The 15,308-nt window shown below is 41.2% G+C and overlaps 1 protein-coding gene across 3 annotated transcripts; it reads left to right on the top strand.

Moving 5' to 3' along the window:
• The first annotated feature begins 7,295 nt into the window (after positions 1-7,295).
• Positions 7,296-14,468, top strand: LOC108705838 (small ubiquitin-related modifier 3). Of its 3 annotated transcripts, none has more exons than XM_041575841.1 (4): positions 7,296-7,489; positions 11,822-11,950; positions 12,308-12,379; positions 12,964-14,468. In XM_041575841.1, the coding sequence occupies exons 1-4, from the start codon at positions 7,469-7,471 to the stop codon at positions 13,024-13,026; spliced, it is 285 nt and encodes a 94-aa protein (XP_041431775.1). In that variant the 5' UTR covers positions 7,296-7,468; the 3' UTR covers positions 13,027-14,468. The 3 variants fall into 3 exon arrangements, with proteins under 3 accessions (XP_041431775.1, XP_041431776.1, XP_041431774.1); XM_041575842.1 differs by lacking the exon at positions 7,296-7,489 and adding an exon at positions 7,505-7,655; XM_041575840.1 differs by lacking the exon at positions 7,296-7,489 and adding an exon at positions 11,573-11,628.
• Positions 14,469-15,308: the final 840 nt, after the last annotated feature.

Raw genomic sequence — 15,308 nt, 5'->3', positions numbered from 1 at the left:
TAGTATTCCCTCTAACGCCTAACGCGTTTCATGCTTACCCAGCACTTAGTCATAGGCAGATTCTGCCTATGACTAAGTGCTGGGTAAGCATGAAACGCGTTAGGCGTTAGAGGGAATACTATACATGTTTTTTAACTACTGATGTGAATAAAATATATATTTTTTATTGAATAGCATGTCTTGGAGAAATTATTGAGATTGTGGTTTTACCTCTGTTTGGTCACTAGAGGTCTCCGACATGCTCATTAATAGTATTTACTGATTCTGCTCCCAATTTGATTTAAATAGTTGTACAATTATTATAAGGCAGGCCGACTGGCCCAACTGATTCAATGGCATGTCAATCCAGATGTACATCGTTGGGTAGATTTTGAAAATGCATCCATTGCTCCACTGTCCACCGCAGCACTTTTATGGGCATCCCCATTGAAAGTCAAAAAGCACAAAATACAATCATAAATTTTCATCTGCATTTATGGGCAGGAACCTCCTCAACGCTAATGCATCATCAAACACTGATTTATATGCAACCCCTACTGGGTAATCCAGACTTTCCCCCAGGACTAACACGTTCTTTGTTCTCTTGGTGGTTGGATAAAGGTCTACTAAATATTTACAAATTGCTTACTCCAAGAGGACTTAAAACATTGCAGTACTTGCAAGAAGTGGATAGTATCCCCACTTTAGAAATCTTCAGATACCAATAGGTATCTAATTTTTTCCACTCTCAAGCACCAAACTCACCTACGTTGGAAGGATCTGTGTTTGAAAGAAGATGCTTAAAGGAACAGTAACACTATAAATTTTTTTATTAAAATATCCATTCCCCCCCCCCACTAATAATAGATCTACCCTGCATAAAGTTTATTAATATCAATGCTTTATTAAAAAAATACTGTTTGAAAATACTGGTTCCTGTCTACTGCAAAACGGCGATATGGCGACTCACCCTGCAGATCTGCGCTCCACATCTTCCCCTTAACCCGACGTCTGCCTAAACCGGAAGGTAGGCAGGAAGACTACTGACAGCTCAAAATGTTCAGCAGCACTAAGGACAGAAAACACTTTCTGTTGCCACCAATTTCCAAGCTTTTTCTATGTAGCCCATTCTTACACAGTGTACAAGCCTTATTTTGCAGGAAGTGGCAGAGATCCCCTCTTTTCCCCAGCTTACCCCGTAGTGGCTGGACTGCGGAACACTGAGCGCTGCCCCAGTGCTCTTTTCTATGCTAGCAGGCAGCTGATGACAAGTCCGTGCTACCTTAGGAAAATAAGAAGTCGGCACGTCGGCCCCGCACCAGAGCCCAGAGTCTGCAGCAACTGCTACCCCATCTCAGACAAGAGCCACTCAAAGCCCCTGGTGGCAGAGACCAAGGTCCCAATTAACACTTTCCAGGTATCAAAGATCAGCGAACCTAAAGGCGTGAAGCAACAGAAGACCTACAGTATGACACTGGGATTGCTGCCAACAATCGCCTGCTCTTTACAGTTAGTGCCGCAAAAAGACAACAGAGCCGGGAGTTGCCAGAATTCAGCCACACGCCTCAGAAGAAAAAAGCGGAACCGGAGCCGGCCATTGTCTCACAACCTGCAGCCACTGCTCGCAACACTTCAACATTCTCAGCGGCCGAACATGCTGGAACAAAGTCACTCACGAGGCAGGTGAGTAAAATAGAGGCAGACTGCACATGGAGGCTGGATCACGGCTGTGAATCTCTGCATTCTCTCTGGCCGGCTCCGGTTCCATATTTCCATAATTTACAATTTTATTTTCCCACCTGAAATGGAATGCTCATATATGACTCTTTGGAAAACAGATCTTTGGTCCTCCATTCAAAAACTCTCACATAACGTGAGCATTAAAGAGGTGGCATATAAAGTGATCTCCACATGGTATATTACCCCACTCCGTAAACATAAGGTTATGCCTGCTACCTCGCCTTTGTGCTTTCCTGGATGCCAGCAAACGGGCGATTATATGCATACTTGGTGGAACTGTAATATAGTGCAAGCATTTTGGACTCAGTTATTTCAGATAGCAACACGAATATTTGGGATTACGATTTCACCAAACCTGGAAGAGGCATTATTTTGTCTACCACATAAAAAGCTACTGATCTCTCACAGAAAATTAATGTCTCAATTGTTGGCAGCCGCCAGATGGGTTATTGCCCTAAATTGGGTTGCACCTAGACTCTCCTTATTGCAATTACACCAGAGATTTGACTATATCCAAAATATGCACGTACAGCTCTTCTGGAGGACACTTTGGATACCCATTCAGAAATATGGGCTCTTTGGGTCTTTGGGTCTCTTATAAGTCTTTCACAGAAGCCCCAACGGATTGATTTTACACTAAGGGACTTTATTCAGGTCTTGCTTAGATCAGTCAAATATAATGAGGTACTTTGCAATGTCTGTGCCTTATAACCTTGCATGAAAAATGTATATGTGCTGTACCCTATACAGATGATTATGTTTTTTATTTATTTTTTTATTTTTAAAAAAAATGAGACATCTTACAGCTCTTCTGGAGGACACTTTGGATACCCATTCAGAAATATGGGCTCTTTGGGTCTCTTATAAGTCTTTCACAGAAGCCCCAACGGATTGATTTTACACTGAGGGACTTAATTCAGGTCTTTCTTAGATCAGTCAAATATAATGAGGTACTTTGCAATGTCTGTGCCTTATAACCTTGCATGAAAAATGTATATGTGCTAAACCCTATCCAGATGATTGTTATGTTTTTTATTTATTTATTTATTTTTATTTTTTCGTTTTTGTTTTGTGAAATTGAAAAACTCATAAATAAAGAGATTTAAAAAAAATGAGACATTTTACTGGAATGATCTACCACCACCCAAATCACTGTATTCCCTTAAGAGGGAGGTAATTCCACTATCAAATCTATTGAATTATTGGTCCACATATAGGCCTATGATTAAGTGTCCTAGTGACACGAAATGCGTCAGGCGACAGATGACTAAAAATAGCTTTCATTTTTTATCTACTACTTCTGGTCTGATCAATACGTGAGTTTACCAGTGTGTCCTGCACCAACATTTATGCTTCTATATATGGATTAACCGCTCCCCTGAGCTGAGGGGCTGGAGCACCTGGGCCACGTTTCCATTTTGGTGAGTGATTCTGCAAGTCTATTTCGGCCTTATGCTTAAAATGTTCCTGGTCCAGACAAATACTCATAATGCCCATCACTGGTATTAAAAGCTGTCTTCCACTCATCCCATTCCCTTATACGAATAAAATTATAGGTGCCAGTAAGATCAAGTTTGGAGAAGATGGTAGCGCCTTTAACCCTGTCAAAGAGTTCATAAATTAAGGGAAGGGGGCAGGTCCGGACTGAGAGTTAAAACAGGCCCTGCCATTTCAGGTACACAGAGGCCCAATCAGCCCACACAGAGGCCAAAACAGCCCCCACCAGCCCACTGAATACTGACTTTCTATGGCATTTGCCAGAACCCACAGATTGCCAGTCCGGGCCTGGAAGGGGGTAACAATACTTAAAGGAGAATTCATCCCTAAAGTAAAAATAAAAAGCCTACCACCTACTCTACATAGACCCCCCCTCCATCCTCCCCCACAGCCTAACGCTTTACTTACCCCTTGGTGCAGATTCTGTCTAGCAGAGTTGGTGGTCACAAACTGCGCATGTTTCGAAATGGTTGGAAGGGGCAATCATTGTTTCTGTTGTGAAATGCATGGGAGCCACACACTCCTCCATGTTGTGCAATGCTGGGGGCAGGGCCGCCATTAGAAATCACAGGGCCCCGTACAACAAAATTTTTGGGGTGCCCCTATAAGTTGAAAAAAGAACATTGCCACAACGACACCCCATAAAAGTTTTTTTAAAAAAACATTGGTGCCAGGGACCCCCTTACAAGTTAAAAACAATTGTCAGGTAACTACCATCTATTCGGCAGAGCGAGTTTTAAATTTGGGAAACCCACGGACGGACTGTCTGCAATTTGTATTTTATTAAATATTTATTAAAGAAGGTTTTACACGATATAGCACGTCTTTTTTAGAATCCAAATGATGTCTTGCAAGTGAGGAGCAACTGTATTTTTATGCTAACCATGCATTTAAACATTTAAAAGTATCCACTCTCTGCACATAGGAGGTGACCATATATACTTCTTAAAAAAGCAAACAGTTAAAGGGCCAGTGAATCCTGCGGTGAAAGGAATAGAACAAATTCCCTAATAAATGCACAACGAGGTGTAACATTAATATAAGAAATACTACACTATATATACTTTTATCTTTTTTGTCTATCCCTGAGCTTATAGCGCTAGTTTTCTCTATAACCTAAATACTAGAAAAAATTGGGGCCCCAAGGGGCGTTCTTCACAGTGACCCTGTTGGGTTTAAGAGTGGCTTGGATGATTTCTTTAACAAGCATGATACCCCTGGATTTGCTATAATACGGAAGCAGAGGTTTTGATTCCATGTTAGTCACTTATATTGGTGTGTAGCATAAGGGTTCTGCGTAACTGTTTATTTGCAACTCCCAGCAACCTCTGACAGCCAAAGATAAGACAATGTATTTCCACTTGCTAAGGCCCGCAAATCTATTGACAAATATTAAACCTTTAGCCAGCATTAATGCCAGCATGGCCCAAGCACTACAACAAATGTGTCCAGTCTGCCAGCACACTGGATACCAGGTACTTACGACCAAAAAATAGTGGCGGCATGCCGCCCAGCCACATTATGGGGACGTGTTCGTCCCCATTCAATTGCACCATGTGCGCCGGCACTTTTTCGCTGGCGCGCTGGGAAGGGGAACTGTAGGCGGTCGCTAGGACCGCGCGGCCACCTGGTTGGACCGCACGGCCTAGGGGCGGCCGGCAAACAAATCCGGCGCTGGTCAGGGGCAGAACATCGGCTGATCTATTCTTACTACTTCTGAATGGTAAGACTTTGACCTTTATGGTTAGTGGCAGGTCAGGAGATGGGAAAGTCCGATTGTACGTTGATCTTTGCGTCTGTAGCCAGCTTTAGTGCTGAATCGTCAGATACAGCTAGAATTCTATTGTCTTTACCTGTATATCAGCTCTACACTTGTGTATTGAAACAAACGATCTTTAATGGAAAGATCTTTTCCAGAAAAGATTGTAATTGTAACATCTATGGGCATTTCTACAAAACATTCTAAGTATCTTGCTTGGTGACTCAGCATGCCCCAGAATGGCAATCTGCCTGGGCCACCACTGTTTTATTAAAAACTTTTCTGGGGTGTCCTAACTTTTATGTTGGGGGACATTGGTCTTTAATGTTTTTTTTAACTTGGGGGACTGGCCACCCATTTTTTCAACTTGTAGGGGGGGGGGCTGACTGTAAATGTCACATGTCTATATGTGTGCTGCTTTGATTTTTTGCCAGTGCTGATTTTTACTCTCAGTCTGGCCCTGTGGCTCAGTATTAAATCATGTCACATTTTGGTCAAGGTACTTGTTCCCCCTGATGTTTTCATAATGGAGTTTAAAGGGCAACTCTGGACCAGCACTGGGCTGAAGTTCCGGTTGAGGGAGGTCATGTTGGGGCACATACATGCACTTAATGAGCAGGTGTGTGAGCTAGTTAGCACATGCATGTTATGCAGGATTACTGGAGGAGACCACTGATCTATGTCACACACATGCGCATAACTGAACTAGAAATAGTCTGTTGGTGTTTAAGTGTCAAAATTTGCCCTGTCTGTACACTAACAGACTGATGTTGTGCCCGTCCCTGCACACTGATGTTGGATATGAAGGTGAAGATACTGCCAAGTTTGACATTATCCCAAGATCTTAGCTAGTACTGAAACCTACTGAGCCACAATTAAGGCTGTACTAAGAATGCACTTTCTGATATGGCTAGTGAGTGATAAATTTTTGCCCTATGAAGTTGTTTCTTAAATTTTGAGCATTTGAGAAGTCTACTTGCAAATTGGCTGAACTCCTTGGTTTGTAAACATGGCAGTCGTTGTTGCAACAAAAGTCAGAGCAGAGATTTTCTCTCAAATCTAGAAGCAATAGGAGATAATCTACCCAAGTCACTTTCTTACTGACAACATTGTGCATCAGCAGGTGAACTTTTCAGATGCTTGTTCCCTAATCTAACTGATATTCCTAGTACATGGATATTTGTTGAGATCACCATACACAGCAGGCAACGTAACCACAGAACAATGTAACTGTCATTCCTTTCATGCAAAAAAGGTTCAAAAGATTGTGAAACAGATTGCAAATCATTGCAGAGTTTATGCTTTGTTTGCATATTCCCCCAGTATATGGTATTGAGGTGTGCAGTAAGAAAACTACATTAATAATAAATTGTGTCTGCCAACATGCATGGTTTTGCATCATAATAGACACTTCATGATTTGAGTGGGTTAAAATGAATGGCACCACAGGTGTTAGAAATAAATGTATTTACAAATTGTATTTACCCTTTAAATAGTGCTGCCAAATTCAGCATTACAGAGGTATACATCACCCACCGCAGTCCCTGCCCAAATCTAACAATCTAAAGTCCCTAGTTAAAGCGCTGTGCAATATGTTGGCGCTTCAAAAATAATTGTTGATAATAATAATAATATGACACTGACACAAACTATGGCAAGTGTTATCAGGAGTCAGCTAACCTGCTTGTATGTGGGAGGAAAGCGGCGATAACCCACTCAAACTTGGAGAGAGCATGCAAACTGAGAGCTGACTGGGATTAAACATAGGACTGGGGTTCTCAAATTACTAACCTTCCTATATTTTTGTCTTTGATCCTTGTTAATAAGATTGGCATGATGCTATTAATAACATTGGGATCAGCCATCATTTTTACCGGCCAGGTGGCAACCCTATTTACCAGCCAGGTGAGAAACTTACTAAGATTCCTAACTTGTAATAGACTAAAAATGAATTATTGCTCATCTTAACTAGGCTACTGTTTTTATTAACAGGAGGATTGTGTGAGCCTGTGCCATGCAGACCGTCCCTCTTTACTCTCACAAAGCTTCCTCATATCTTGCCCATTTTCTGGAAGAGTCACGTGTTTCACACCCAATAGACTGGGCTGAGGGTTAACTGTTACACAATGTAGAACCACTTATTCATTTCTAGGGACCAAACTGGTCTCCTTCCTCCGCCTTAAACAGGACCATTTATTTGCCCCTTCCTTATTACATTGGAGCTTAGCTTGCACATCCCTTCCCCCACAATAGTGTTTGAGCGCGTTCCCGTCATAAAGTCACTGCGTTAATGGAATTTTATCTGGGCGGGGCCGCGCGAAGGGGGATGGGAACCGTGTTCACGCGCATCGTGAACGCGCACTTAGTCACGTGACCCTCTTCCGCCTATCGAACCGCGTTATGTTGGGGGTGAAGCGCGTGCCCGCGAATAAGCGTTAGAGAGAAAAAATCTTCACAGACAGAAAAAGAGCGGGAGAGGTAGAAAAGGCAATCATGTCTGAAGAGAAACCCAAGGTAAGGGCGATAGTAGCTTTCCCCCATGTGCAGTAGCTCTGAATTGGCACATCGGGCCTTACGCGACAGAGGCCGGGCTTTGAGTACGGATTTAGGGCAGGGACATTGGAGCCGGGGCTGTGTAGGTGTTTTTGCTTAGCCACGAATGTCTGCTACCGGAGCTGAGGTAATAATACAACTCAACCACAGGGCTTAGCCACAAGAATTGGGCCTTGCCGGCCATTCCGATACGTGGGCCAGTTTTTTTGCCTTGTATCGAGAACAGGCCCCGGTGAGTTATTATCGTCTTGTTGATGTGGAGAAGTCCGACACGCTGCTCCGACCGGCACAGAGCTGCCGCCATGTTAGGACTTGCTGCAATTAGATGGTTCCACTGCAGCCGGTGCACCATATCCGTGTCCTAGGGTGTACGCGCCAAGCTGGGATACACACGTGCTCATACAGTACGGCTCCCTTACATTAGAAACCGATTTATACGTGCGTCTGTCGCTTTATACATGCTTCTGTCGCTTTATACATGCTTCTGTCGCGGTGGCAGCCTCCTATACTTACCTGAATACTAACCACGGCGTCAAGTTAGAATTCCTTTGCGTGTGTTCGATTGCTCAGGGCTAAAATATATGAATTGTATTTCATGCCACTTCCTAGCGTCAATGTGAAGTTGTAAGGGATTGAATCAGGACGTATCCCACACAAGTCAGACAGTCGTAAGCGACGAGATTGGCTAAACATTCAATGCTGATGTAAAATGACCAAAACCTCTTTGATGAAGGCCAATAACCGCAATTCTAAAACACTTTCATTAGTAGTGTTGTGTAAAGCTGGCCATAGACTCAAAGATCCGCTCGTTTGGCGACATCGCCCCAACGCGCGGATCTTTCCCCGATATGCCACTAACGGAAGACCCGTCGGAAGCCCCCACACACGGGCAGATAAACTGTCAAATTGGTCTAAACGACCGATATCAGCAGCTTTATCTGCCTGTGTATGGCCACCTTTACAGTATGAGGCAATTGCTGTTTCTTCATAACACCTTTAAAGGTAAACTAAATATACTCAATTGAAAACTCTGTACAGTTTATGAAATGATCAAAGTTTATTGTCACATCTTCACCCTCGGCATGGGTGTCTTCATTCTGTCTTGCAGGAGTTGTTTGTCAGATTTTCATCTTTTAGGGAAGACTTCCTTTTGTAGCAGATAACCGGCTCCATCACAAACAAAATTGAGCAAAATAACGGACTTTGGTACAAATCCTGCATATAGAGAAATGTGATTTCTGGTGATTTTAAAATAGTGAGTTCTAAAGACCCCCATACATGGGCCGATAAAAGCTGCCGACAGACCCGAGTCGGCAGCTTATTGACCCGCATGTGGGGCCATCCAGTGGGCTTCTCCGATCGATATCAGGTTAAAAAAATCCCGTCTGATCACGGCCACATCTGTGTGTTTATGCTGTCCCGCAATCTGACCGCCTGTATCTGATGCATTATGATCCAATCGTTTTGCCTTAGCGCCCACGATCGGATCAGCCCGATATCGCCCACCTCAATGTGGGCATATCAGGCAAAATGAGCCCCCCCAACTGTCATTCAAAATCATACTCTCAATTCCTGCATGAAGAGAGACTGATGCTTAGGAGAGGAAAGTGAAGATTAACTTGATAAAAACAAAATGCAGTAAAATGATTATATCCACCACACTCTGTATGATTCCATCTTTGGCATGGTCATAGGTCACTGTGCCATCATTTAATTTACAACTAGAAATAAAATGTAAAATCTAATGCCATAGCTCACTTACCCAGTATTATTGGTTAGCAGGAGTATGCACGCTAGCAACCAATTTTTGATCCAGACCCAGGAAGTATGCCTCCATTTGCCACAGTAGAATCTGAGATCAGAAGTGACATGATGGCTGCCAACGGCATTACGCAGTTGTGATGCTGCTACAGTAGACCTTAAAATGCAGCTTTTACATTTTTGGTGAACTTTTAAATGAACCAAAAAATGGGTATATTCACTAGGGCTTTATTATAGATGTTCACTGAGTTTGCCATTCTGAAAATATGTTCATGAGGCATTTGTCTGCGGCACTTTTGCTTTCACTTCATAGGGCTTTCAAGCTCAAGTGTGTTGGATCTGAAAGTGACACTGATGATTCTATTATTTATATAGCGCAGGTATATCAGCAATTAGACTTCAACAGTCATGTACAAGTTAAGCTGGCCATACGCTGGCCAATAAAAGCTACTTACAGACCGAGTTGGTAGCTTATTGGCCCATGTGTGGGGCCCTCCAACAGGCTTCCACGATCAATATCTGGCCGATGTTGTTCGGGCAGGGTTAAAAATCGGATCGCAGCAGCATCTGTTCATTGATGCAGTCCTGCGATCTGACCACCCATATGCCATACATTATGATCTGATTGTTGGGCCCTAGGACCCACGATCTGATCAGCCTATCACCCACCTCAAGGTGAGCATATTGGGGAGAGAGATTCCGAACGTTTGACAAAATCGTCAAACAAGCAGATCTCTATCTGTATGGCCACCTTTAGAAAACAAGCAAAGATCTGATTGGTTGCTATGGGCAACCTCACTAGTGAAGTCTTTCTCCACTGTTTTACACAGCATGATAAATAGGCCCCTGTGTGTGCCATTAATATGATCCGATTCTGAAAAGGATTGGAATCAAATTAGTTCAGGGGGTTTTTTTTTCCACTGTTTTATACCACATAATAAATAGGCCCCATAGAGTCTTGTCCTGTGGCACCAGTAGATTCCAGTCCTTGTAACTTGCGTAAAACCTGTTCTGGTATGGCTACGCAGTCTGAGATGCACAGTTTTCTACTCCCCCACCCCACCTGTCGTTTTTTTCTAGGAAGAATGCTGCTTGTAGTCCAGTACCTGTCTATTTTATATTTCCGCGTTCTTTATTACTTTGAGGTGGAAACTTGTCACTCTGTGACCTGCACAGCTGGCAGGCCATAGTTTATAGGGGTACTTTGCCTTTAAAAGTAGAATGTCCTATTGTTAGCAAAGCTTCACTTGGTCTTCATTTTTATTTGTTATAGGTTGAGAAGTTTTGTGTGTTTGCCACTTTTCAGATTTAAAAAAAAACAAACTCTTTTTGAGCCTTTGACTTTATTCTTCCTTTTTTTTTTTTTTTTTCTATTCAGGCTCTTTCCTATTTGTCTTTTAGACTCTTGTTCCAGCTGCTGAAATTCCAAACTGTTTGGAGTTGCTGAACAAAAAGCAAAATAATATTTTAAAAATCACAAAAAATAAAACATGAAGACCAACTGCAAATTGCGAATATTAGTCTATATGAAAATAGTTGATGAAAGGTGAACTACCCCTTTAAGGGTCCATTTATATTTAGTTTTATATGAAAAATAAGGCCAGAAATATAAACTTACAAACTTAAAGGAATAGTTCAGTGTGAAAATAAAAACTGGGTAAATAGATAGGCTGTGCAAAATAAAAAATGTTTCTAATATAGTTAGTAAGCCAAAAATGTAATATATAAAGGCTGGAGTGAACAGATGTCTAATAAAACAGCCAGAATCCAACTTCCTGCTTTTCAGCTCTATAACTCTGAGTTAGTCAGCGACTTGAAGGGGGGCCACATGGTACATTTCTGTTCAGTGAGTTTGTAATTGATCCTCAGTATTCAGCTCAGATTCAAAAGCAATAGATATGACCCATGTGGCACCCCCTCAAGTCTCTGATTGGTTACTGCCTGGTAGCCAGGGTAACCAGTCAGTGTAAACCAAGAGAGCTGAAAAGCAGGAAGTAGAGTTCAGACTGACATGTTATACATGAAATCACTCCAGCCTTTATACATTACATTTTTGGCTAACTAACTATATTAGAAACATTTTTTATTTTGCACAGCCTATCTATTTACCCAGTTTTTATTTTTACACTGAACAATTCCTTTAAAATCTTTGGGCAAAATATATAATTATTTTAGCTGTAATGAGCAGAGTCTATTGAACTCCTGTTTTTGTATTTTTTGGAATAATGAGTGTGTTCAGGCATGTAGTTAAGTTAAGCATTTTTCTTTCCCATTACAGCCACATTCTACTTAGTTGACAGGGTCTACCTCAGATGACTGGTGGGCTGGTAACTAGAAGGGTAGGACTCTCTTAATTAGCCTCTGTGTTTTACTCCATTGTGTTCATGAGAGTTGGTTTCTGGACCAACTTATGTAAAGATTTGTAAATGCTAAACATTTTGCCTTTTCATATTGAATTAACTTGTATTTTAGGTTTAGTGGGCCAAGTAATTAGGAAGCAGACTTTGATTCTTGAATGTTTTCTTTCTCCAGGAAGGTGTGAAGACAGAGAATGACCACATCAACCTGAAAGTGGCAGGGCAGGATGGATCTGTGGTTCAGTTCAAAATAAAAAGGCACACACCACTCAGCAAGTTAATGAAAGCTTACTGCGACAGACAGGTATACTTTGAATGCAACAAGTAACCTGCCTTTTGTACCTTTTTTTTTTTTTGTAGTCCCCTGTTTACACTTCAATATTTGCATGCCCTTTTTCAGGCAATATAGATTTATGGATTCTTTATTTCCTTATAGGGAAAATATACCCCTCTTTTTAACATGAGCTCATTCAGTTGGGCTAATAGCGCTACTCAAAGATGTCTCAGATGCCAGCTGCAGAGCAGGGAATCTTTATAAAAAGGCTAGCAACCCCTTACTTAGGAATGACGCAACAGACCAATTATGTTTGAAATCATTTCAAAATGTAACATTTGAATTGGAGACCGGATTATATTTGTAACTCTCCTCAACTTTTCAAAGGGCCTATCAATGCGACAGATAAGGTTCAGGTTTGATGGACAACCTATCAATGAAACAGACACACCTGCACAGGTATGTAAATGCTTGTACTTAAAGTGAAATGTCAGCTCTCTTATATACAAGCTAGTTTGTTTTTATGCTGTATTAATATGTAGCAGTGTATTTTGTGAACTCCTACCCCTTGCTTAGTGTTCTTTGGAATCTTTCCCAACTGGGAAAGTGATGATTGCAATGATGCTTGGTCTTTATGTACATTTGCTTGCATTTTTGTTCTCAGGGCTATTTAAAATGAAAAAAGCTAATCTTTCAATGAAAATTTAAACTAACAATAACATTTGTGTAAAGGGAACCCATCCTCTGAAGTGTTATGTATTGATGTGACGCGCTATAGGAGCATCAGGATGGAAAAAAATCTAGAATTTTATCACTTAATAGTGTTCTCATAGTACAGTGGTAGAATATTGGTGAATTTTAAGTGCTCATGTAGGTCCACCAAGTGGTTTAATTTCTGCAGTAAACAGATCAGATTAAAATGTTAAGGATTGCTACTATTTTCCCATTGCCTGCACACGTATTTCTGGCCCCTATGTCTGGTTTAACCTACAATAAGACCTTAAAGATGGTTTATTTTAATTTTATGTCATTTTAATCCATAGCTGGAGATGGAAGATGAAGATACCATTGATGTGTTCCAACAACAGACAGGTGGTGTTTGCTAAACAGCCGAACAAGCTCAATCTCCAGTATGGCAGGAGCTCAAATTCCCTCCATATGCCTCATTTTTCACCTATATGCCCCTTGGATTTGCTGTTAAATAGTAACATGGAACAAACATGCTGATCACACGACACTTCTGAAAACGTTTGCGAACTTTCCCATGGATGAAATTCAATCAGAAATGCAGTTTTCTTTTCCAGCTGAACGTGCCAGACGTTGTATAGAGGGTCAATCTGAAGCATTGTCTTTCACTGCTGAAAGTTTTCAGGCTTTTTTTTTGTGCAGTACTGTTTGTTTACAGCAGTTCTCTTTAGTTTCCCCCCCTCTGTTTCTTCAGATGTAAATAATTGGATCCTTGCTTGAGTAATTTTTGAGCCAGTTCCATGCCAGAGTGTGTTTTGCATATTCTGTGACATGCAAAAAGTTAATGCTTGCCCACACAGGCGACTGAAAGATGTAAAAAAAAAATTGTTTTACCAATAATCACAGATTGGAGGGAGGGGATGTGCTTTTATTTGCTAAACTATATGGTTCACTTGAAAATTATAAAAAGAATGCAAGGGTTGTGTATAAAGATGTGTGTACCCAGGTACTGAAAAAAATTTTTTAAAAAAAACTTTCAAAAGAGGCAAGACTTTGGGTTGCCATATTCCACTGCTGAATAGGATTTAGAGAATGAAACACAAGTCTGCTCTGATTGGTTGGCCTAACTGTTTTTACCCAATTCTCTAATGTGTCGCATAAATCATAATGCTAGTGATTCTGTTTCTGCTTTTTTATATGTTAATAGCAACAGAGGTTTTGCCGCTCTGCAAATAAAACTATGTGTGAATGCATTTCACCACTTCAATTAGTCAATGGCTCACTCTGCTCCTGCTCTTTATAAAATCCATTGCACAGGAAAACGTTTCAGTTGCACATTTAAAAATAAATAACCGAGGGCATGGGCCTTTTTAGCGGTGAGACATTTGATAGGAATTTTTGGTGATCTGGCTGTAGTGTGCGAATTATGGGTGTGCCCAAAAACTGTTTTAAAGTCTCCACATTCCCTTCAAGAATCCTTATTGAAGTTGTAGCTTATATATCTGAGCGTGCTGTTCCTAGCCGTGTTCAGTAGCAAAAGAGTTTCTTAAGTACTGCAAGTTAGTTTTATGTTCTTCAGGTTTCCCTTTGTGCTAGTTTTACAATGCCAGCCAAAGATACATATACAAAATACCCCTCCCTCAATCACTAATATTCTGATTTGATGCTCAGTTGTCTATAGTGTGGTCCCATTTTTTTTTTTTTTTAAATTGTACTTTCTGGATAAATGTATTCTTTCAACAAAATAAAGAAAAGTCAGAATTTCTGTTTACTTTTGCAGAAGATTTGTACTGTATTTATGATTACAGATGTTTGTTCAACTCTAAGCATTACACAGTTGCAATAAACCCTTAGAAGCCTCTCCAGTGAATGAAATATTGCTAATTTATTACTTGTTTTGTGGGGCAGCTGTCATGTTAGGGTAAGGGCACATGGCAGATTTGGGGAGATTAGTTGCCTCTTCGGGGCGACAATCTCCCGGAACTACCTTCCCACCGGCTATAATGAAAAATTGCCAGTGATATGACACTTGCAGCACTTTGTCTTCCGAAGTCGTCCAAAGTTTCCTCATGAGGCAACTTGGAAAACGAAATGCCGCGAGTGCCATGCCGCTGGCGATTTTTTATTATATCCGGCGGGAAGGCAGTTCGGGGAGATTGTCGCCTCATAGGAAAAGAGGTGATTTATCACTGGGGCGACTTCTCCCCGAATCTGCCTGTGTGCCCTTACCCTTAGGCTTTGTCCTGTGCACAAACCGATTTTTGAAATTTTACAGGGGAGCAATTCAAGGTGACATTTGAAAATATTGATTTTTTTTATTCTAAAAAGTATGCAAAGCCTAAAAAGTGGTTCCAGAAGCAACTTTTATTGGGATTGACTAGATCCTTATTTTTGTATGCAAAACAGCAGGAATCCTGGAAATTCAAGTTTTGTATGAGTTGAATCTTGCCCACTGGGTTTTAAAGCACTACCAGGGAGCACATTTTAAAGCAACACAAGTCATCCATGTTGGCCGTGTACAATTTTTTGCTAATCAATGTAAAAATGTTGCCATTTTTATCTCGTATACTTTAAGAAATACCATAGTGTTACCATTACCCCTTACTAATACATGACACTCACGTTTATATTCAGCCATCAGTAGTTTTAACGCCGTCCCCGCCATCGCTGACAGGCGGCCAACACCACGTCCACCTATTGT

This window comes from Xenopus laevis, chromosome 9_10L (genome assembly GCF_017654675.1).
Source record: "Xenopus laevis strain J_2021 chromosome 9_10L, Xenopus_laevis_v10.1, whole genome shotgun sequence".
NCBI classification, from domain to species: domain Eukaryota; kingdom Metazoa; phylum Chordata; class Amphibia; order Anura; family Pipidae; genus Xenopus; species Xenopus laevis.
Note: the sequence above shows the minus strand (reverse complement) of the source record. Positions and strands in the feature narration are given on the sequence as shown.